Genomic DNA, 23539 nt, shown 5'->3' with positions numbered 1-23539 from the left:
GGAAAGGTCAGCTCCAGGAGATGTTGGGCTTCTGGGATTCAGACCAAGGAGGGAGTTTAAGGTCCACAATTCTCTACAGGATGGGGACTTAGAAAGTTTCCCGAAGGAGGCGGGATAACGCTTGGCCAAAGACTGTGATTGGGTGCTGGCGGTGAGTGACCGCGTGGGGCCGCCTGAGGAATGCTTGACTCTCCGTTTTTTCCCATCTTAGGTTTAGAAAGGGAAAGAGGTGAGATCGTACATTATAGTCTATTTGCCTCGCTGTTTTTACGTCACGGTTAACGCACAAGTATGCAGTAGATCGCCTTGCGGAGTTCTCAAAAGAAAAATCAATGTGTAAACACTTGCTTCTCACGGTTGCAATACCTGTGACCCAAGTAAGGAAAGTGTGCCAGGAAGAGGAGGGCAGGGCTCAACCGAGCGTGCCAGGCTGCAGCCGCTCCCTTTGCCTCCGGCTTCAGCCTGGCATTACTAACCAAAAAAACTTTCCATAGAAGTTGGCGGGGTGTGGTGGCTGAGGCAGGGGGACGGCAGCGAGTCCAAGACCAGACTGGGTTACAGAGGGAGAGCCTGTCGCAACACATTAAATTGTAAAAGAACGTGTAGAATGCCAGCTTGGCTTTTCATTCCCACAGCGCCTTGCCAGGCAGCGCTCTATTTTCTGCTCAGTTCCTGGCCCTGATGTCTAAAGTAAGGTTAGGGTTAATTTGGAGTCCATTGGCTGCTCCGTCCGTGCCTGCCGCCCCTCCGCCCCTCAGCAGTTCCTCTCTTAGATGGAGAGGTGGGTCGTTCCGCCCTCTGAGTGCACTTAGAGTGAACTGTTGGGTGAGACCCTAAGGCAGAGGCGTTGGGACCCGGCTAATAACCTCCCCGGTTAGCTCTGTGTGGAACACATCACTTTCGGGGCCTCATCTAGCTCCCGATTTGATTATAAATGCATCCAGTCGTCAGCGAACCTCTTTTTCTTCCTCCTGCCTTGTAGGAAATAAAGACCCCAAGTTGGATTCCGGAAAGTGCAGTGTTAGTGGGAGGGCCGGGCGGTTGACACTGTTGCCATGACGACGCACCCTAGGGGGACTTAAGGATGAAGCTAGGAAGAGCCAGTTCCTGGCGGTGCTGGGCGGTGAGAGGCTTGTGGGACTCAGACCAGGGAGGGAGGTTAAGGTCCACAAACCTCTCCAGGATGGGGGACTTAGAAAGTTTCCCCAAGGAGGCGGGATAACGCTCACGTTTTGATTATAAACGCAACCTCCTTTTCTTTCTCCCTGTCCCTCTTCCTCCTCCCGTGTAGGAGGCAGCGGCCGTTGCCTAATCCCTACGCTTTGGAGGTGCAGGCAGGGGGAGCAGGAGGAGCAGGAAACGTTTGAGGCCAGCCTGGGCTACATTAGAGTTTGTTTTCCAAAAGAAAAAAAAATGAGGGTGCATTAGAGCTTTAGTTCTGAGGTAACAATCCACAGCAGGGAGAGACTAGTGTTATACACATTTTGTTGTTGTTTTTCTTTCTTTTGTTTTTTGTTTATTAGTTTGTTTGTTTGTTTGATGGTATCTCTGTAGCCCTAATTGGCCTTGAACTCTTGCTCCTGCAGACTGACTCTCAAGTGCTGTAATCCAGACGTGCACAAGTGTACTACAGGCTGCCCCCGGGTCCCTGAGTGTAAAGTGGAGGAGGCAGTTTCTGGAGGGAGCTGTGGCCAGCGGCACTTAATTGTGCTGGAGTTTGTGGATCTCAGCCACCGTGTTGCCAATGCTGCTGCAGAGAGCCTCTGTTTGTGTGGGGAGGGTGAGCCGGCTGCAGCCTGCTCAGACCTAATGAATGCAGTTCTGATGAGTCACCTGACTTAGTCAAACTGGTTAAGCTTCAGGGATTTTTCCATCACTCTGTGCAGTGGCTGGGGATCCCTCCATGTTAGCTGTGTGGTCTCTTCCAGACACCCCTCGGAGGCCTGCCGCCACCACCAGGGGCCACTAATAGCCCTGCGGTTAGTCCTGTTAATCAGCATACTCTAAAACAACAACAACAATAGAAAAAACCTTGAGTCAGGGTCTCATTTTGTAGCAAAGGATGGGTCTGGGAGGACAAGCCAGGAAGCCTGGCCTTGAACTCAGAATGAGCCTCTTGTTTCCCCCACTCAAGTCCTAGGATTAACAGAAGCAGCCACCATGCCCTCAGCCCACATCCATTTCTCCAGGAGAAGATATTTGAAATTTTGTCCTTTTAGCCCGGGGACTTCTGTGTAGGTTCTGAGACAGAAACAGGGTGATAAGGCTTATGCTAGGAGGAGGCTGAAGGGTCTGAAGTAGCCCCAAGCTGCTGTCGGTCTCTGGATTTCATTCTCAGCGCGAGTGTGTGCTTGCACACCCGCACACACATGCACACACACACATATGGGCTCGAGCACACACACAGAGGCACACATGCACACACATACATGTGTAGAACACATACAGGCACACACACACACACGCACATACACACACATGCTCACACACACACATGCACATACACACACACGCGCACACACACACACATACTAAGAGAACTTTGGGTCATATTGGAATTAGGTTTTTACTGAGCTCCATATTTGGAAGTCACAGACTTCAGGGCTCTGAGGCAGAAGGGCTGTGAAGGACTTTTAAGGGGTGGGGCGCGCCAGGGGCAGGAGAGCAGGCCAAGAACACTCGAGGGGAGGACCTTCCTCAGCCTGAGGCGCCAGCATCTTTTTTCTCTCTTTATTACAGTTTCTCAAAACAGTCCTGTTTTCTCCTCAGTCCTGTTGTTTTGGAAAGATGATAGAATTCTAAGCCATCCAGAGGAAGTGGAAATGAAGAAGTGATGTGAGTCTCGGAGGCTTTTTGTTTATTTTTGAGACAATCCCACCACACACTCCACGCTGGCTGGAAGTCACACTGGTTCTCCTGCCTCGGCTTCTCCAGGGCTGGTGTAACAGGTGTAAGCACTGCACCCTGCTGAGGCCGGCATTCTTAAGCCAACTGCTAAGGCTTTAGTGACAGGAGAGCTCCGGAGATTTCCAGTAAAATGGAAAAACACTCTGGGTGGGTCAAGACCTGTGTTTGTGCCTGGAACCTACCCCGTGGTCAAGGGTGGGTTGTCTCGTTTTTTAACAATGGCTAAATTACCCAGTTTCTATATGATCGTCTCCAAAGTAGAATTAATGACATCTACTTCAGGCGGTGTGATGGTGGGCTGCTGTAAGTCCAGCACGGGGAGGCTGAGGCAGGAGGATGCTCTGAGACCGTGACCAACTTGTGCCACGTGAAGAAACGCTGCCCCAAGAAGCAGATCCGCTGGGCCTGTAGCTCAGCCAGTGCTGTGCTTGCCTGGTACGCACATCACCCAGGGTTAAACCCCTGCTGCCAGCCACAGAAACCAGACCTGGTATCACACGCCTCTGACATCATCAATGGGGAGGTAGAGGCAGGAGGATGAGGAATCTGAGGCTTCCCATGGCCACACAAGGGGCTTGAAGACAGCCTGGAGTATCAGAGGCCCTGTCTCAGGAAATAGACACCCCCAAAACTCTGACAAACAAAACAAATATCTATTTCAAGCACGGTGGCATCAAGAGTTAATTGACTAACGCTTCCATATCTGTTAGTGTGTGTGCTCGGGAGTTTTTCCCTTTTTTCCCTGGCAGCCCCACACACTGAGGTCCAGCTACTCACGCATGGGGTCCCCTGGAACCGGAGTCATATGTGGTTTTATGTCTCCAAACATGGGTCCTTGGAACCAAATGTAAGTCCTCTGAACAGCAGTTAGCACCGGACTGCTTCACTATGGAGCCGTCACCTCTCCAGCCCCAAGTTGGAGGTTGTTTGTTTGCTTTGGTTTGTCTGGCTGCCCTGGAACTGTAGACCTGGCTGGCCTTGAACTCAGAGGTCCACCCGCCTCTGCATCTTGAGTGCTGGGATTAAAGTGACACTGTCACCACCTGGCTGAGTTGGAGCTTATTAAAAGACATTTTTTGTTTATCTTTATTTTATGTGCATCGGTGTTTTGCCTGCACATATGTCTATGTAAGAGTGTCAGATCTTGGGGTTACAGACAGTTGTGAGCTGCCATGTGGATGCTGGGATTTGAACCTCAGTCTTTTGGAATAGCAGTCAGTGTCCTTAAGCGCTAAGCCATATCTTCAGCCCCTTAAAAGACATTTTAAACATAGATTTTGAGAGCAAGGGTTAGGACAGAGAGGCGCTTGAGAGTAAAGGGAGACACACCTGAGAGCGTGGGTGTGGACTTCTCTCAGAGGAGTGGCAGACATGTGTCAATTTAATCAATAGCATAAACACTGCCGGCCCTGGTCCCCGGCCCGAACAACCATGATAAGGTGCATATTAACCACGTTGCACAGGAGACTCTTTTTTTTTTTTTTTTAGAACCCCATGAAAGATTAAGGCTGGGAGAAGGCAGTAGCTGAAAGTCCAGAGCACATCCTCTTTCTACATCTGCCTTCTTGCTGTTATGCAGCTGTTTCCTGAGACTGCCTCTCCACTCGGTGACAGTGTGGACTCACACCAAGGCAGCGGGTTGAAGGTCAGAACTCCGTCAGCTTCAGGCCCAGGTGATTAAGTGACCACCAGGGAAGTCCCCTCCCGCCCCACCCTCCCACGGCCCTGCCCCTAAGCCTCTGTGGGACCACACTTCCACCTTCTCTTTGTCTGCAGGAAACAGGAGAGAGAGGTGGGCAGGGGCAATGCACGGAATCTTCTGGATATCCGACAAAGAGTCTGGCTAGGCTTGAAGGTTCAGAGCAGGGCTGGGAGTGGGGGCCCAGGGGAACAGTTTGTTTGTTGAGCCGTTCCTGAGAATAATGACAGAGCACGCAAGTCCTTCCAGGCCGAACAGTTCCTCCCCCACAGTCAGCACTGAGAGGCCAGATGCCAAAGCCAGACAGGAAAGGTGGGGCCCCGCCTCCCCCACCCCCTTTTCCCTTGCAGTTTTTTTATTCTTTTGGTATTTGGAGACAGGGTTTCTTTGTGTATCCCTGGCTGTCCTGGAACTCATTATGCAAAACAGGCTGGCCTCCAACTCCACCTGCCTCTGTCCCCTGAGTGCTGGGATTACAGGTGTGCACCACCCCCACCCCCTGCTCCTTGCTGGTCTCCCCCCCCCCCAACCTCCCCAGGGTTTCTCTGTGTAGCCTTGGCTGTCCTAGACTGGCTTTGTAGACCAGACTGGCCTCGAGCTCACAGCAATCTGCCTCTGCATCTCAAGTGCTGGGAATAAAGGCATGTGCCACTACACCTGGGATTTTTTTTTTCCTAGCAGAGTATTACTCTGTAGCCTAGGCTTGTCTGGAAGTTACTCTATAGCACCCCATTCTTGGCAATCCTCCTGCCCCAGAAGAGGGCACCAGATCTCATTATAGATGTTGTGAGCCACCATATGGTTGCTGGAAATTGAACTCAAGACCTTTGTAAGAGAAGACAATGCTCTTAACCTCTGAGCCATCTCTCCCGCTCTAATTTAAAGTTTTTATTTTATATGTGTTTCAGGATATATGATTTCAGTGTGACCCCTGAGATTGAACTGTAAATCCCTGTTTCTTACGGTTGAACCCTAACACACCTTTAATTCAAGAACTTTCTGTTCATTGTAAACAGGTGATTAAGGCGTGATTCAGCCAGTGGTACATACACCTTTAATCAGAGAGCTATCTGTACACAGGATTTAATCCTAGGTCAAGAGGTGGAGCAAGAAACCAGATGACAGGGATTAAAGAGTAGGAGGTGGGCTGGAGAGATGGCTCAGTGGCTAAGAGCACCATCTGCTCTTCCAGAGGTCCTGAGTTCAACTCCCAGGAACCGCATGGTGGCTCACAACCATCTATAGTGGGATTTGATGCCCTCTTATGTCATACATGCAAATAGAACACTCAAATAAATAAGTGAATATTTAAAAAAAATAAAAGAGAAGGACTTTGAGTTGAGAGGTAATTAAGGCAGAGTGGAGAAGTAGAAGGGGTCTTTGGTGCTTCTGTCTGTTTATTTGTTTATTTGATTTTTCTTTCTTTCTTTCTTTCTTTTTTTTTTTTTTTTTTTTTTTTTTGGTTTTTCGAGACAGGGTCTCTCTGTGTAGCCTTGACTGTCCTGGACTCGCTTTGTAGACCAGGCTGGCCTCGAACTCACAGCGATCCGCCTGCCTCTGCCTCCCGAGTGCTGGGATTAAAGGCAAGCACCACCATGCCAGGCTTTTTTATTTTTTTTTTAAATTTATTTATCATATATACAGTGTTTGCCTGCAGGCCAGAAGAGGGCACCAGATCTCATTATAGATGGCTGTGAGCCACAACGTGGTAGCTGGGAATTGAACTCAGGACCTCTGGAAGAGCAGTCAGTGCTCTTAACCACTGAGCCATCTCTCCAGCCCATCTTTGGCACTTCTTTAGCTTGGGGGTTTAGCGTGGCTCTTAGCCCTCTAGCTCTTGAGCTCCTTAGCTCCTTGCCTTTTGGCTTTTTGGGCTGTGAACTAGCAAACCTTTGGCCTTGGGGTTTTTGGCCTTTTCCTCTTGGGCTGTCAGCTAAGCTAGTGAACCTTTTGGACCTTTTCCATCTGCACGTGAGCTGAGTAGGACATTCAGCGGGTGCTTTCTCTGCCTCTCTGAGCTAGTATGTTTTTCTTTTTTTCCAGCACAGCATCTATCTGGCTCCTGAGTCTTTCTTGGTAAAATAGAGCAATAAGGGATTTTCAGTTAAAATGTATGTGTATGAATGCTCTGCATGTGTGTCTCTGTAAAACCGGTGAACCTGGTCCCTGCAGAGGCCAGATGTTAGTAAGCCACCGTTTGGGTGCTGGGAATTGAACCTGGGTCTTCTGGGTGCTAAGCTGTCTCTGTGGCCCCTTCCCTTGTTCCTTAAAGTTGCTTCTGGTTTTGCTTATTTTTTTAGACAGGGTCTTTTATGCTGCAGGCCACGTGAGCCTTAAACTCCCAGCTATCCTCCTGCCTTAGCCTTGCAAGTGCTGGGATTATAAGCATGTTCTGTCTGCATGTACACCTGCAGGCCAGAAGAGGGCATCAGATCACATCATAGATGGTTCTGAGCCACCATGCTGAGATTTGAACTCAGGACCTTCAGAATAGCAGCCAGTGCCCTTAACCTCTGAGCCATCTCTCCAGCCCAGCCCAAGCTAGGCTTGAACAGGGATCCTCCTGCCTCCGCTTTCCTGGACCATACAGGCATGTACCACACCCAGCTCTAACCCATCAGACAGAAACAATGGAAAATTTGTGATCTTTATGATACTGAGACAAAAAAAATTGTGTGGCAAGAGGTGAGAAAACAGTCCCCAGAGATGAAAGTACCTGAGGCTCTGAGTAGCTGCCCCTCCCACCTGGCCCCCCTCCCCTCTGCACCCACTCCACTGGCTGTTCCTCAGAGGGCGTTGGGAGCTGTTTAGAGAAGGTGACTGCCCTAGGAGGGTCCAATGCGATGAAACACCATGACAAAAGCAGGTTGGGAAGAAAAGGGTTTATTTGGCTTACACTCCAACACCATAGCCGACATCAAAGGAAGTCAGGGCAGGAACTCAAACAGGGCAGGAGCCTGGAGGCAGAAGCTGACACGGAGGCCATGGAGGCTGCTGCTCACTGGCTTGTTCCCCGTGCCTTGCTCAGCCTGCTTTCTTGTAGGACCCAGGACAGCCAGCCCTTGACAGCACCACCCACAATGGGCTGGGCCCTCATCCACCTAATTAAGAAAATGCCCTCCAGCCAGATCCAATGGAGGAACTCTCTCTTTCAGACTACTCCAGCCTGTGTCAAGTTCCCTCAAACTACCCAGCACAGTAAGGATTAGCAAAGCCACACACAAAAGGCCCCAGCACAGCATCCACTCTGTTACTGTGCGCTAGTGTTGCACAGGTCCTTCTAATACGGAGGCATTATATTGTCGGCACACACACACACACAGACACACACACAGACACACACACAGACACACACACACACACACACAGACACACACACAGACACACACACAGACACACACACAGACACACACACACACAGACACACACACAGACACACACACACACAGACACACACACAGACACACACACACACACACAGACACACACACATACACACACACACACACAGACACACACATACAGACACACACACACAGACACACACACAGACACACACACAGACATACACACACAGACACACACACACAGACACACACAGAGACACACATAGACACACAGACACACACAGACACACACACATACACACACACACACAGACACACACACAGACACACATAGACACACACACACACAGACACACATAGACACACACACACAGACACACACACATACACACACACACACACAGACACACACACATACAGACACACACACACAGACACACACACACACACACACACACACACACAGACACACACAGACATACATTTTTTTTTTAACACCAAATGTGTGGTTTCTGTTCCAGAATCCTTCCAGAAATAAATATTAACCAAAGTATTAGCCTAACTGCTCCATTCTTCCCTCTCTGGTGCTGAGGACAGAACCAGGGCTGGTCAGTAAACAAGGCGCTCCAGGGACGTCTCCATCCTTGCCACTCCCACTTTAAAAGAATTCAGAGGAGGGGGCAGCAAGGTGGTCCAGCCTAGGCCATAGGAGAACCCATCTCACAAAACAAAACAGCCAACAAAGAAGCCTAGGAACCTGGCCTTCCGACCTATATCAGTGAGACAGTTGCTCAGCCTCTGCAAGCTCTAGGCTTGGTTCCCTGCTCAAGAAATAAAGTAAAATAAAATTGCAGTGATCAGTGGTAGAGCTGGCCTCAAATCCCTTACCACATTAAAGCAAGAAACCAACTAACCAAACAAAAAGTTATAAAGTAGGCACGGTATACTAATCCATCCCTGTAATGCAACACTTGCGAGGCTGAGGCAGGAAGACTCCCAAATTCGGGTCCAGAAGTGACTATGTCAACCTGGGCTACAGAAAGTGCACGCCTATAATCCCCAGCACTCAGGAAGGCAGAGGCAGGTGGATCTCTGTGAGTTCAGGACAGGCTGGTTTAGAAATCAAGTCCAGGACAGCCAAGGCTACACAGAGAAACCCTGTCTCAAAAATAAATAAATAAGTAAAACAAAATCTTAAATGTAATCTGAGTGGCCTTAATCTGGTGCGGCCTAGCTGATTAGAGCAGTCTCAACCTCAAAACGTCAGAAGCGGACCACAAGGGATAGTGAGATGCTTCTGCAGGTCCAGGGCTTGCTGCCAAGCCTGCAGAACTGAGTCTCTTCCCCAGGACCTACCCAGAGGGTGAAAAGAGAGAACTTCCTTTCACAGTGTTCTCTGACCCCCGCAGTGTGCCCTGCTGTGTGCATGCCTCATACAAGGTCATCTCACCTCTGCCTGTGTCCCTGGTGTGTGCATGCCCCACACGAGGTCCCCTCACCCCTGCCTGTGTGCCCTGGTGTGTGCATGCCCCACACGAGGTCCCCTCACCCCTGCCTGTGTGCCCCGGTGTGTGCATGCCCCACACGAGGTCCCCTCACCCCTGCCTGTGTGCCCCTGTGTGCATGCCCCACACGAGGTCCCCTTACCCCTGCCTGTGTGCCCCTGTGTGCATGCCCCACACGAGGTCCCCTCACCCCTGCCTGTGTGCCCCGTGAGTGCATGCCCCGCAGGAGGTCCCCTCACCCCTGCCTGTGTGCCCCTGTGTGCATGCCCCACACGAGGTCCCCTCACCCCTGCCTGTGTGCCCCTGTGTGCATGCCCCACACGAGGTCCCCTCACCCCTGCCTGTGTGCCCCGGTGAGTGCATGCCCCGCAGGAGGTCCCCTCACCCCTGCCTGTGTGCCCTGGTGTGTGCATGCCCCGGACGAGGTCCCCTCAACCCTGCCTGTGTGCCCCGGTGTGTGCATGCCCCGCACGAGGTCCCCTCACCCCTGCCTGTGTGCCCTGGTGTGTGCATGCCCCATACGAGGTCCCCTCACCCCTGCCTGTGTGCCCCGGTGTGTGCATGCCCCACACGAGGTCCCCTCACCCCTGCCTGTGTGCCCTGGTGTGTGCATGCCCAAGACGAGGTCCCCTCACCCCTGCCTGTGTGCCCTGGTGAGTGCATGCCCCGCAGGAGGTCCCCTCACCCCTGCCTGTGTGCCCTGGTGAGTGCATGCCCCACACGAGGTCCCCTCACCCCTGCCTGTGTGCCCTGGTGAGTGCATGCCCCGCAGGAGGTCCCCTCACCCCTGCCTGTGTGCCCCGGTGTGTGCATGCCCCGCAGGAGGTCCCCTCACCCCTGCCTGTGTGCCCTGGTGTGTGCATGCCCAAGACGAGGTCCCCTCACCCCTGCCTGTGTGCCCTGGTGAGTGCATGCCCCGCACGAGGTCCCCTCACCCCTGCCTGTGTGCCCTGGTGTGTGCATGCCCAAGACGAGGTCCCCTCACCCCTGCCTGTGTGCCCTGGTGAGTGCATGCCCCACAGGAGGTCCCCTCACCCCTGCCTGTGTGCCCTGGTGAGTGCATGCCCCGCAGGAGGTCCCCTCACCCCTGCCTGTGTGCCCTGGTGTGTGCATGCCCAAGACGAGGTCCCCTCACCCCTGCCTGTGTGCCCTGGTGAGTGCATGCCCCGCAGGAGGTCCCCTCACCCCTGCCTGTGTGCCCTGGTGAGTGCATGCCCCGCAGGAGGTCCCCTCACCCCTGCCTGTGTGCCCCGGTGTGTGCATGCCCCGCAGGAGGTCCCCTCACCCCTGCCTGTGTGCCCTGGTGTGTGCATGCCCTACACGAGGTCCCCTCACCCCTGCCTGTGTGCCCTGGTGTGTGCATGCCCCACACGAGGTCCCCTCACCCCTGCCTGTGTGCCCTGGTGAGTGCATGCCCCGCAGGAGGTCCCCTCACCCCTGCCTGTGTGCCCTGGTGAGTGCATGCCCCGCAGGAGGTCCCCTCACCCCTGCCTGTGTGCCCTGGTGTGTGCATGCCCCGCAGGAGGTCCCCTCACCCCTGCCTGTGTGCCCCTGTGTGCATGCCCCGCAGGAGGTCCCCTCACCCCTGCCTGTGTGCCCTGGTGTGTGCATGCCCCGCAAGAGGTCCCCTCACCCCTGCCTGTGTGCCCCTGTGTGCATGCCCCGCACGAGGTCCCCTCACCCCTGCCTGTGTGCCCCGGTGTGTGCATGCCCCGCACAAAGTCCCCTCACCCCTGCCTGTGTGCCCTGGTGTGTGCATGCCCCGCACAAGGTCCCCTCACCCCTGCCTGTGTGCCCCTGTGTGCATGCCCCACACGAGGTCCCCTCACCGCTGCCTGTGTGCCCTGGTGTGTGCATGCCCCGCACGAGGTCCCCTCACCCCTGCCTGTGTGCCCTGGTGAGTGCATGCCCCACAGGAGGTCCCCTCACCCCTGCCTGTGTGCCCCTGTGTGCATGCCCCACACGAGGTCCCCTCACCGCTGCCTGTGTGCCCTGGTGTGTGCATGCCCCATACGAGGTCCCCTCACCGCTGCCTGTGTGCCCCGGTGTGTGCATGCCCCACACGAGGTCCCCTCACCCCTGCCTGTGTGCCCCGGTGTGTGCATGCCCAAGACGAGGTCCCCTCACCCCTGCCTGTGTGCCCTGGTGTGTGCATGCATAGAGGGGTAAAAATGTATTAAGTAAAAGATGAGAGCTAGGGATGTGCCCTTAATCTGCTGTGCCAGGTCTCACATCACCCACCCCCCTTTATGACTTTTCCCTGCCCCCTTTTTATTACTGTAGTGTGTACACTAAGTGCGCTCCCACCATCTCTTCTGAGGTCATCCTTATCTCCGCATCCTTGCCACCCCGCCAGGTGCCTGAATCTTCTGGACCCCCAGCCCCAAGCCTCCATTACCCCACTACCCTCTCCCACTTCCATGAGAATTTACCCCAGAAAACCCTGCACTGGGCCAGGCCTCAGCCACAGAGGCCTTTTATTTGCTCTGACTTCTTTCATTTTCCTCAAACAGATCACAACGCAAGGTCTGCTCTGGTCTCCAAGCCCCTGTCTTGACGTAAAATGTCAGTCAATTGTAGTTGAAACTGTGAGAGATGAAACATGCAGCTACTCCTCTGACTCAAAATACAACAGGCGCGTAAGGCATGGTGAGTGATTTTGAAGTTTATTTTCAAGTGACCAGTAAAAAAAAATGGCCTGAGTTCAGTGTGGATGTATAAAAAATAAAATGGACAAAGGCCGGCAGTAGAAATTCACCTCCCTGTTCAACAGCTGGGAAACAAGGCCAGGAGGGTGTAGACACAAGGAGGAGCAGCAGGGTGCCTGGCCCTGTGAAGGAACCGCAGAGTGTGCCCCAGCAGTGTCCCCAAGGGCAGAGTCCCAAGACAAAAGAAGCCCAAACCATCTCCAGGTGTTCTCCTAACATATTGCATTCACTTTGTCTTCTAATATAGAATCTCTACACAGCCCTGACTGGCCTGGAAATCATCATATAGATCTGCCTGGAGCCCACAGACACAAGGTGTGAGCCATGGCTAGCAACATATTTCCTTTTAAGACACACACACACACACACACAAAGCTGCTCTGACTTTTCCTTATTGAAAGCCAAAATTAGATAAACATACTATTAAGTGACTAAAAAGCCCTTTCAAATTTACAGTTTTGCCAAACAAATCACACACAAGGGTGGCAGTGCTGAATGAGGGGCTGGGGAGACACTAATTTGTAAAGAACACCAGTTACTACAAAACAGATAAAGGATAGTTTCCCTAAGGCGAGGTCTAAACTGCAGAATGAACTCAGGATCCAGGGACTAAACCTGACAAAACCCGGTGCATCCCAGTCCTCAAGCGCCACCAGTCTGTGTCCCAGGGGACTCTGGGAGAGCAAGGAGGGACTTCTAATCCACCTCCTCGATGGTGGGACCCGAGCCGGAGCCTCCCTTGGGCGCCTGGGCCCCGAAGCCCCCGGCCCCGGGAGCCCCCGCTCCCCGGTACAGCCCGCTGATGATGGGGCTGCACACCCGCTCCAGCTCCTCCCGCTTGTGCACGAACTCCTCCTTGTCGGCCAGCGTGTTGGCGTCCAGCCAGGAGATGACCTCCTGGCACTTGTCCAGCACCGTCTTCCTGTCCGCCTCGCTGAGCTTGCCCCGCAGGCCCTCGTCCTCCACGGAGCTCTTCATGTTGAAGGCGTAGGACTCGAGCGCGTTCTTGGCCGCCACCCTGTCGCGCTGCGCCTCATCCTCGGCCTTGTACCTCTCGGCCTCCTGCACCATGCGCTCGATCTCCTCCTTGCTCAGGCGGCCCTTGTCGTTGGTGATGGTGATCTTGTTGGCCTTGCCGGTGCTCTTGTCGGTGGCCGTGACGTTCAGGATGCCGTTGGCGTCGATGTCAAAGGTCACCTCGATCTGCGGCACGCCCCTGGGCGCCGGCGGGATGCCGCTCAGCTCGAAGCGGCCCAGCAGGTTGTTGTCGCGCGTCATGGCCCTCTCGCCCTCGTACACCTGGATCAGCACGCCGGGCTGGTTGTCCGAGTAGGTGGTGAAGGTCTGCGTCTGCTTGGTGGGGATGGTGGAGTTGCGCTTGATGAGCGCCGTCATCACGCCGCCCGCCGTCTCCAGGCCCAGCGACAGCGGCGCCACGTCCAGCAGCAGCAGGTCCTGCACGTTCTCCGACTTGTCCCCCATCAGGATGGCCGCCTGCACCGCCGCCCCGTAGGCCACCGCCTCGTCCGGGTTGATGCTCTTGTTCAGCTCGCGCCCGTTGAAAAAGTCCTGCAGCAGCTTCTGCACCTTGGGGATGCGCGTGGAGCCGCCCACCAGCACCAGGTCGTGGATCTGCGCCTTGTCCATCTTGGCGTCGCGCAGCGCCTTCTCCACGGGCTCCAGCGTGCCGCGGAACAGGTCGGAGCACAGCTCCTCGAAGCGCGCGCGCGTGATGGACGTGTAGAAGTCGATGCCCTCGAAGAGCGAGTCGATCTCCAGGCTGGCCTGCGTGCTGGACGACAGGGTGCGCTTGGCGCGCTCGCACGCCGTGCGCAGGCGCCGCACCGCGCGCTTGTTCTGGCTGATGTCCTTCTTGTGCTTCCGCTTGAACTCCTCCACGAAGTGGCTCACCAGCCGGTTGTCGAAGTCCTCGCCGCCCAGGTGCGTGTCGCCCGCCGTGGCCTTCACCTCGAAGATGCCGTCGTCGATGGTCAGGATGGACACGTCGAACGTGCCGCCCCCCAGGTCGAAGATGAGCACGTTGCGCTCCCCCTTGCCAGAGCGGTCCAGCCCGTAGGCGATGGCGGCCGCCGTGGGCTCGTTGATGATGCGCAGCACGTTGAGTCCCGCGATCACGCCCGCGTCCTTGGTGGCCTGCCGCTGGGAGTCGTTGAAGTAGGCGGGCACGGTGATCACCGCGTTGGTCACCGGGTGGCCCAGGTACGCCTCGGCGATCTCCTTCATCTTCGTCAGCACCATGGACGAGATCTCCTCGGGGTAGAACGCGCGGCTCTCGCCCTTGTAGCTCACCTGCACCTTGGGCTTGTCGCCGTCGTTCACCACCCGGAAGGGCCAGTGCTTCATGTCCGCCTGCACCACCGGGTCGCCGAACTTGCGGCCGATCAGACGCTTCGCGTCGAACACGGTGTTCTGCGGGTTCATGGCCACCTGGTTCTTGGCGGCGTCGCCAATGAGCCGCTCGGTGTCGGTGAAGGCCACGTAGCTGGGGGTCGTGCGGTTGCCCTGGTCGTTGGCGATGATCTCCACCTTGCCGTGCTGGAACACGCCCACGCACGAGTAGGTGGTGCCCAGGTCGATGCCGATCGCCGTGTTCTTGGCCATGTCGTCGCTCTCTGCTGCGGGCAGTGGGCGCTCAGCTTCTTCTGCAGGGCTGCGCTCCGCGGCGCGGATGCTCGGGGAGGAAGGCTGGTGCTGGCCGAGGGTCGGGAACGCGTCTCTCCGCTTTTCCCTGTCTTCTCTTCGGTCGGACGGGAGCCTCTCTTCGCTCCGATGGGCTCTGGACACTCGTGTGTGGGTCGCTGACCGCGTCTGGTGCCTGCGCTCAGCCCTGCGCCTTTATGGAAGGTTCTCCGGCCCCGCCCGCCCTCCCCTGGGCCAATCAGCGATCCGGAGGAGGCCGTGGGGACCGGGAATCTTCCAGCAGTTTCGGGTCTAGCGGAGCCTCCCCGCCTCCTCTGAGTAATCGGTGTGGAAGGCGCCTCCCGTGTCCAGAACTCTCCAGACAGTTCATGGGTTCGCTGGAGAGGACGGATTCCTGAGGGGGAGGGCGGCTTGCTGAGCTGTTGCCACTGTTTCCAAGGCGACGCATTATCGCTGCCCGTGTGGAATTGACCGGAAAGGTCACTGCCATCTCGATGTTGTGGACAGTTCACTGTGATTTGGGCAATGTCGTGGGTGCTTCGCGGACCGGCAGAGGTCCGTTTATGGGGCTGTAACTCCCCCTCTGCCGCTCGGGTGACCCCCGCAGAGGCCTAGGGGCGTGTCTGGTGACGTGATCCCCTGCGGTCGCGTTACAATGGCCATGCTGCCTCTGACCTCATGGACTAATTTAAGAATCACTGGCTCTGTCCCAGAACTGGCTCAAAGTCGCCGGGAGGGTCGGGGTGGGGGGTGGGGGGAACCCCAGCTGTACAGTTTGGATGTTCCTGGAGCTCCCCACTCAAAGGGGCTCAGCAACCTCAAGTTTCCAAACTGGAGCGAAGGCGAAGAGATTCCAGGTGAGCTGTGAAGGCTCTGAGGGTAACGCGGAGAAGGCTGGGGGTCCCCGTTGGGACTTATTTGTAGGGCCAAGGTGTTTTTTAAGGTGTTATTTACAGACAGGGTCTCTTGGCACCTGCCATCCGTCGGCCTCGGCGTCCTGAGGACTGTGGTAGTATGTGGCCGTCGACACACAGACCCCAGTTGTTTTAATTCTGGGGGTGGGCGTTGACAACTAGGAAAGGGGTGTGTCTGGGATTAGTCAGAGCTCGCAGTTGGGAGCAGACACCTTAAAACCTTTTAAAATATGTTTTTGGTACCAGAAGACAGAGTTAAAATCAAGAGTAGGATAGAGAGTCGGGCGTGGTGGCACAAGCCTTAAGTTCCAGTACTCGGGAGGCAGAGGTCGGCGGACCCCGTGAGGTCTAGGACAGCCTGGTCTACAAAACGCGTCCGGGACAGCCAAGGCTACACAGAGAATTCCTGTTTGGGAAAAAAAAAAACCGAAAGAGAGAGAGAGAGGGTGGGGGAGGGGAGTATAGAAACTGGGTGTAGGGATGCAGAGACAGGATTGTCACGGGAGGTGGGGAGGGGCGGAGGAGAACCACAGCAGTGACGGACTTTATCCTCAAATGGAAAAGTGTCCTGCCTTCTCCGAAAAGTTGATTGGGGCCGATTGGTGGCTCAAGCCTGTAATCCTAACTCTCAGGAACGGAGGCAGGGGATTGCCTGAGCTACATAGTGAGCCCCCTGTCTTGTTTGCTTTGTTTGTTTCGAGACAGAGTTTCACTGTGTAGCTTTAGCTGTACATCTGGACTCACTTTGTAGACCAGCTGCCTCTGCCTCCCTGAATGCTGTCTGCCTGGCAGGAGACCAAGTCTTTAAAAAAAGGAAGAGTGGGTGGAGGGGCAGAGCTTGGAGATTTCCCCAGCAGCCATCCTCAGAGTGAACTAAATTACTCAACCATAGGTCGCTAAGGTAGCCAACCACATCTGGATGGAGGCTAGTGCCAGGTTTGTGCCAGGCAGTAGTGGCACACGCCTCGGGAGGCAGAGACAGGCAGATCACTTTGAGTTCGAGGCCTGCCTAGTCTACAAAGTGAGTCCAGGACAGTCAAGGCTACACAGTGAGACCCTGTCTCTTGTCCCCTGGAGCTGTCATGCTGGTGCTGGGAATTGAACCCTGGTCCTCTGGAAGAGCATCCAGTGTTCTTAACCACTGAGCCATCTCTCCAGCCCCACAGGAAGCTCTCTTAACTGCTATATCTTAGGCCCCCTATTATCTCCTTAAGGATTTCAGAGCACAACATTAGGAGACAGGTGTGGTCCCACAGTACAACACACCACTATACCGTACACCACTGTCACTGTCACAGGAACAGTACAGTTGACTTAGGCCCTATAAGATCCTCCCTCCCTTGGTACTCCAAGGTGTACCCCAAAGCTGAGAGCACTGTTCTCTACTCCGCCATGAAAGCCAGGTCTGGATGTGTATGAGAGTCAATGTGAGGGAGCAGTATTCACGGTAGCCAAGAAGCTGATGTCACCCAGATGTCACCCAGCGTCCAGGGAAGAGATGCCCTGTGAGGAAAGGACGTTGTTCAGTGTTGGAAGTACTAAAATATGCAAGCTTGTGGATGATAATTAAGGACAGTTATGCTGAGTGGAATAAGGCCGGCCGCAAATGGACAAATGCTATGTAATTCCCGCTGTATAGGCTCCAATAGCCTAGGACAGTGAGATGCCTCCACAGACACAAAAGTCCAGGACACACTCCACTCATGGTGAAAAGGCACAGCATGGTGAGTGCAGCACGGTTAGCGTGGGCCCCACTCCCAACTATTCCTGTTCTGAGTCTGTTTCAAAATGAATATGGGCAAAGGCTCATTATTGACTTAGAGATTTTAGCCAAGTCTACTTAGCCAAATAGGGAGCGAGGTTGGCAGTGGAAAGTGGCCTGAGTGTGCCTCCTGTGTCCTGCTGTCTGACCAGCCTGTTGACATGAAACACTGAAGAAGCCGTAGATGGTCTGAAACAGACATTTGAGAGCCGTGGGGGCTGCCCAAGGGTCTTAGGGTCTGTGCTCTGAGACAAAAGTACAGAGAGAACACGCCCACTGGGGTGCAGCTCGCTGATGCAGCCCTTCCTAGCATCCCCAAGACCCTGGGCTCCACCCCTGTACACAGAGACAAAGCCCAGAACCAACCCCAAAGATAACGTCAAAGAATAAGGGACAGTGAAAGGTAAGCAGGACAGGCATTTTGGCAATGTTTATTTGTTCTTTTTTTCAGAGATACAAACCCCAAACTATCAGCACCAGACACCTTTAAAGTTGAGATATTCTAACAACTTTCTCCAGTTTGTTCCCTATTTCCTACAAGACAAGAGAAAGCATGGGAATGTAGGATGCAGCTGAGTTGTAAAGAAAACCAGCCTGGGGCGGGAGAGATGGCTCAGAGGTTAAGAGCACTGGCTGCTCTTCCAGAGGTTTTGAGTTCAATTCCCAGCAACTACATGGTGGCTCCCAACCATCTGTAATGAGAGCTAATGCCCTCTTGTGTGTAGGCACACATTCAGGCAGAGCACTGTGTGCACAATAAATAAATCTTTTTTAAAAAGAAAAGAGAAGCCGGGCGTGGTGGCGCACGCCTTTAATCCCAGCACTCGGGAGGCAGAGGCAGGCGGATCGCTGTGAGTTCAAGGCCAGCCTGGTCTACAAAGTGAGTCCAGGATGGCCAAGGCTACACAGAGAAACCCTGTCTCGAAAAAAAACCAAAAAGAAAAAAAAAAGAAAAAAGAAAAGAGAGAGCCTGACGTAGTGACTTGTGCTTGTGAGGTCAGCAGTTGGAAGGCTGAGAGAAGAGAATAGCTGCATGTTTGGGGCTAGCCTGGGATACATGGTGGCTTCCAGGACAACTTCTTGGCAAAAAAAAAAAAAAAAGCTGGCGTGGTGCCGCACCCCTTTAATCCCAACACTCGGGAGGCAGAGGCAGGTGAATCGCTGTGAGTTCGAGGCCAGCCTGGTCTACAAAGTGAGTCCAGTACAGACAAGGCTACACAGAGAAACCCTGTCTGGGGAAAAAAAAAACAACCCAAAACAACCTACTGAGAGGTGGGAGATAGCTCAGTGGGTAAAATGTTGGCCCAGCGAGCATGACAGAACAAAGTGAGCATGGCGGCATGCATCACAAGAGTGACGGATCGCTGGCCTCACCGGACAGCCAGCCAGCCTAACCTAAGTGGCCTGGCTTGCAGGCTGAGGAAAAGGGTCCCATCTCAACAAGGTGATTGGCAGGTGAATGATGCCCAGGCTTGACCCCTTGAATCCACATGTTCATACACACACACACACACACACATACACACATGCACACACACCTTACCCCAAAACAACAGCAACATTTACAAGCTCTGAGCTAAAATGTAAAATTCTTAAAATTAAAAATAATAAAATAAATCTTGAAAGAGAAAAACCTATATCGATAAACAACTTGAATTTTTTTTTAATCACTACCCAAATGAATGATTTTTTTTTTTTTTTTGGTTTTTTGAGACAGGGTTTTTTTTTTTTGTTTTTTTTTTTTGTTTGTTTGTTTGGTTTTTCGAGACAGAGTCTCTCTGTGTAGCCTTGGCTGTCCTGGACTCACTTTGTAGACCAGGCTGGCCTCGAACTCACAGCGATCCGCCTGCCTCTGCCTCCCGAGTGCTGGGATTAAAGGCGTGCGCCACCACGCCCGGCTCCAAAATAATGATTTTAAACCTCATTTCTTCACAGGCCTCGGAAAACTATGGCTGCTAACAAAGGAACGGCGATTGGCATCGACCTGGGCACCACCTACTCGTGCGTGGGCGTGTTCCAGCACGGCAAGGTGGAGATCATCGCCAACGACCAAGGCAACCGCACGACCCCCAGCTACGTGGCCTTCACCGACACCGAGCGGCTCATCGGCGACGCCGCCAAGAACCAGGTGGCCATGAACCCGCAGAACACCGTGTTCGACGCGAAGCGTCTGATCGGCAGGAAGTTCAACGATCCTGTTGTGCAGTCGGACATGAAGCTTTGGCCGTTTCAAGTCATCAATGAGGGCGGCAAGCCCAAGGTGCTGGTGTCCTACAAGGGAGAACAGAAAGCCTTCTACCCCGAGGAGATCTCGTCCATGGTGCTGACAAAGATGAAGGAGACTGCAGAGGCCTTTCTAGGCCACAATGTCACCAACGCCGTGATCACCGTGCCTGCCTACTTCAACGACTCCCAGCGGCAGGCCACCAAAGATGCAGGTGTCATCGCGGGACTCAACGTGCTGCGCATCATCAACGAGCCCACGGCGGCCGCCATCGCCTACGGCTTGGATAAAGGGAGTCACGGAGAGCGGCACGTGCTCATCTTCGACCTGGGGGGCGGCACGTTCGACGTGTCCATCCTGACCATCGACGACGGCATCTTCGAGGTGAAGGCCACGGCGGGCGACACGCACCTGGGCGGCGAGGACTTCGACAACCGGCTGGTGAGCCACTTCGTGGAGGAGTTCAAGCGGAAGCACAAGAAGGACATCAGCCAGAACAAGCGCGCGGTGCGGCGCCTGCGCACGGCGTGCGAGCGCGCCAAGCGCACCCTGTCGTCCAGCACGCAGGCCAACCTGGAGATCGACTCGCTCTTCGAGGGCATCGACTTCTACACGTCCATCACGCGCGCGCGCTTCGAGGAGCTGTGCGCAGACCTATTTAGAGGCACGCTGGAGCCCGTGGAGAAGTCTCTTCGGGACGCCAAGATGGACAAGGCTAAAATCCATGACATTGTCCTGGTGGGCGGCTCCACGCGCATCCCCAAGGTGCAGAAGCTGCTGCAGGACTACTTTAATGGACGGGATCTCAACAAGAGCATCAATCCCGACGAGGCGGTGGCCTACGGAGCTGCAGTCCAGGCAGCTATTTTAATGGGTGACAAGTCGGAGAAAGTACAGGACTTGCTTTTGTTGGACGTAGCTCCCCTGTCTCTGGGCCTGGAGACGGCGGGCGGCGTGATGACCGTTCTGATCAAGCGCAACTCCACCATCCCCACCAAGCAGACGCAGATCTTCACCACCTACTCGGACAACCAGCCCGGCGTGCTGATCCAGGTGTACGAGGGCGAGAGGGCCATGACTCGCGACAACAACCTGCTGGGCCGCTTCGACCTCACTGGGATACCTCCTGCACCCAGGGGCGTGCCGCAGATCGAGGTGACCTTTGACATCGACGCCAATGGAATTCTCAACGTCACAGCCATGGACAAGAGCACCGGCAAGGCCAACAAGATCACCATCACCAACGACAAGGGCCGCCTGAGCAAGGAGGAGATCGAGCGCATGGTGCAGGAGGCCGAGAGGTACAAGGCCGAGGACGAGGGCCAGAGGGAGAAAATCGCGGCCAAAAATGCCTTAGAATCTTACGCTTTTAACATGAAGAGCGCGGTGAGTGACGAAGGTCTGAAGGACAAGTTAAGCGAGTCTGATAAAAAGAAAATACTGGAGAAGTGCAACGAGGCCCTTTCCTGGCTGGAGGCCAACCAGCTGGCGGAGAAAGCTGAGTTTGATCATAAACGGAAAGAACTGGAAAACATGTGCAACCCCATCATCACGAAGCTGTATCAGGGAGGGTGCACCGGACCCACCTGCGCGCCAGGGTACACACCCAGCAGGGCTGCCACAGGCCCTACCATTGAGGAAGTAGATTAGTCTTTTTCTGGAACTTCAGGGGGCTAGGGTGCCTCTAGGTGGGTGCTACTCACCTTCAAACGCCATTAGGATTCTTGAACTGGTCGGACTTGTCAGTGTCCTTCGGGATTTCCGATGGAGAAGTCTCGGATTCGGTCTTTCCGTGCTCCCACCCTCTCACCTCTGATCCTGAAATGGTCCTTTAGGAAAGCCAGGCCCCTCTGTGTTCCATTTGAAGAGTTAGAATGTCTGTTATTTATTAGCTACACACCCCCCAACTGCTTTCCCGTGTGGATGGTTACTTACCTCTCAGTAAATTAGTTCCCAAAGAAAATGACTTCCGTTATTGTTAATTTAGTTGAGGCCTTACTGTATAAGTCTAGCTGACTTGACACTTACTACTTACCCCTTACCTTGCAGCAATCCTCCTGTCTCTGCCACTTGATTTCTGAGGTTACAGGCACACTCTATGCCCAGCTTTTGATTTTTGGAGGGAGGGTTTCTCAAAGTTCAGTTCAGCCTAGAACTGCTATATCCGAGTGACCTGGCCTTCCCCCTAACCTGGTGTCTTTAAGCTGTCGGTGCTCCTTGAAAATTAAGAGAGGAAGCTGAGCGTGGTGGCCCACGCCTTTAATCCCAGCACTTGGGAGGCAGAGGCAGGCGGATCACTGTGAGTTCGAGGCCAGCCTGGTCTACAAAGTGAGTCCAGGACAGCCAAGGCTACACAGAGAAACCCTGTCTCCAAAAGCCAAAAGCGAGAGAGAGAGAGAGAGAGAGAGAGAGAGAGAGAGAGAGAGAGAGAGAGGTCACAGAGGACAGAGGCATTTTCTGTTTGTGAGTTCATTGTGGATGTTTAACCTGTTAAGGGCAAAGTACTTGGATTTGTGTAAGTTCAGCATTTACAACAAAATAATTTTGCCTTTTTTTTTTTTTTTTTTTTTTGGTTTTGAGCCAGGGACGTACGCAGCCTAGGTGTGCCTTGTACTTCTGTTTTTGCCGTCTCAGCCTGCATGATGAATCCCAGATCATTACACCCGCCCGGAAAAACATGTCTACTCTCAGCACCCTGGGCCTACATGAACAGTTGTGACTGTAGTGACTGCTTCTAATCAGTGCCAGGCTGTTTTAGGTTCAAGTGTTAAGGATTCTGCTGAGCCGGGTGTGGTGGCAAACGCTTTAGTCTTTGGCAGGCAGATCTCTGAGTTCGAGGCCAGCCTGGTCTACAAAGTGAATCCAGGACAACCAGGGTTGTTACACAGAGAAACCCTGTCTTTAAAAAAATGTGCTCAGCCGGGCGTGGTGGCGCACGCCTTTAATCCCAGCACTCGGGAGGCAGAGGCAGGTGGATCGCTGTGAGTTCGAGGCCAGCCTGGTCTACAGAGTGAGTCCAGGACAACCAAAAAAATAAATAAATAAATAAATAAAATTAATTAATTTTGTGTATCTGCATATACACCTGCTGGCCAGAAGAGGGCACCAGATCTCATAGATGGTTGTGAGCCACCATGTGGTTGCTGGGAATTGAACTCAGGACCTCTGGAGGAGTAGTCAGTGCTCTTTAACTCCTGAGCCATCTCTCCAGCCCTTGTGATGTCTCTTCTATCAGTCAGCCCCTGTGAGCTCCTTCACAACTGGAATGTTTCAAGACTGGTAAAGCTGTTCCCAGAGCATTCAAAGTAGTATTTGGAGGTGAGCTATTTGAAAATATTTCAGAGATGCAGAGATGGGTCAGCAGTTAAGAGCATTTGTTCCCCTTCCAGAGGATCCAGACTTGATCCCCAGCACTCACCAGGTGGCTCACAACTTTAACTCCACACCCAGGGCATTTGAAGCCGCCTCCTCCTCCTTTCTTCTGGTTTGGTTTTTTGAGACAGGGTTTTCTCTGTGTAACCCTGTCTTGAACTCGTTCTGTAGACCAGGCTGGCCTTGAACTCACAGAGATACGCCTGCCTCCACCTCTGAAATGCTGGGATTAAAGACGTGCGCTGCCACACTGGCTTGAAGCCCTCTTCTTACCAGGCACTCATGTAGCACAGACATGCAGGCAAATACAGGAAAAAAAAAAACTTTAAAAGTAAGTAAATAAATAAGCTTAAAAAAAAAAAACCACAGAGCTACAGCCTGTTTAGTCCTTTACAGACAAGTGTTATGCAAAAGTTTAAAAAAAAAAATCCGAGTTGGTG

The 23539-nt window shown here is 53.6% G+C and overlaps 2 protein-coding genes across 4 annotated transcripts; one reads left to right on the top strand and one right to left on the bottom strand.

Moving 5' to 3' along the window:
• The first annotated feature begins 14 nt into the window (after nucleotides 1–14).
• Nucleotides 15–21690, top strand: LOC311582124 (heat shock 70 kDa protein 1-like). 3 transcript variants are annotated; one of them, XM_084754881.1, is made up of 5 exons: nucleotides 42–151; nucleotides 2740–2835; nucleotides 4396–4580; nucleotides 11972–12107; nucleotides 19439–21690. In XM_084754881.1, the coding sequence occupies exon 5, from the start codon at nucleotides 19452–19454 to the stop codon at nucleotides 21375–21377; it is 1926 nt and encodes a 641-aa protein (XP_084611007.1). In that variant the 5' UTR covers nucleotides 42–151; nucleotides 2740–2835; nucleotides 4396–4580; nucleotides 11972–12107; nucleotides 19439–19451; the 3' UTR covers nucleotides 21378–21690. The 3 variants fall into 3 exon arrangements, with proteins under 3 accessions (XP_084611008.1, XP_084611007.1, XP_084611006.1); XM_084754882.1 differs by lacking the exon at nucleotides 2740–2835 and having other exon boundaries at nucleotides 15–151; XM_084754880.1 differs by lacking the exons at nucleotides 42–151; nucleotides 2740–2835; nucleotides 4396–4580; nucleotides 11972–12107 and adding an exon at nucleotides 15020–15684.
• On the bottom strand, nucleotides 12108–14940 carry HSPA1A (heat shock protein family A (Hsp70) member 1A). The gene has a single exon (XM_084754883.1). The coding sequence runs from the start codon at nucleotides 14786–14788 to the stop codon at nucleotides 12863–12865; it is 1926 nt and encodes a 641-aa protein (XP_084611009.1). The 5' UTR covers nucleotides 14789–14940; the 3' UTR covers nucleotides 12108–12862.
• Nucleotides 21691–23539: the final 1849 nt, after the last annotated feature.

This window comes from Acomys minous, assembly GCF_964271855.1.
Source record: "Acomys minous genome assembly, chromosome: 13".
NCBI classification, from domain to species: domain Eukaryota; kingdom Metazoa; phylum Chordata; class Mammalia; order Rodentia; family Muridae; genus Acomys; species Acomys minous.
This window is presented reverse-complemented; position numbering and strand designations above follow the sequence as displayed.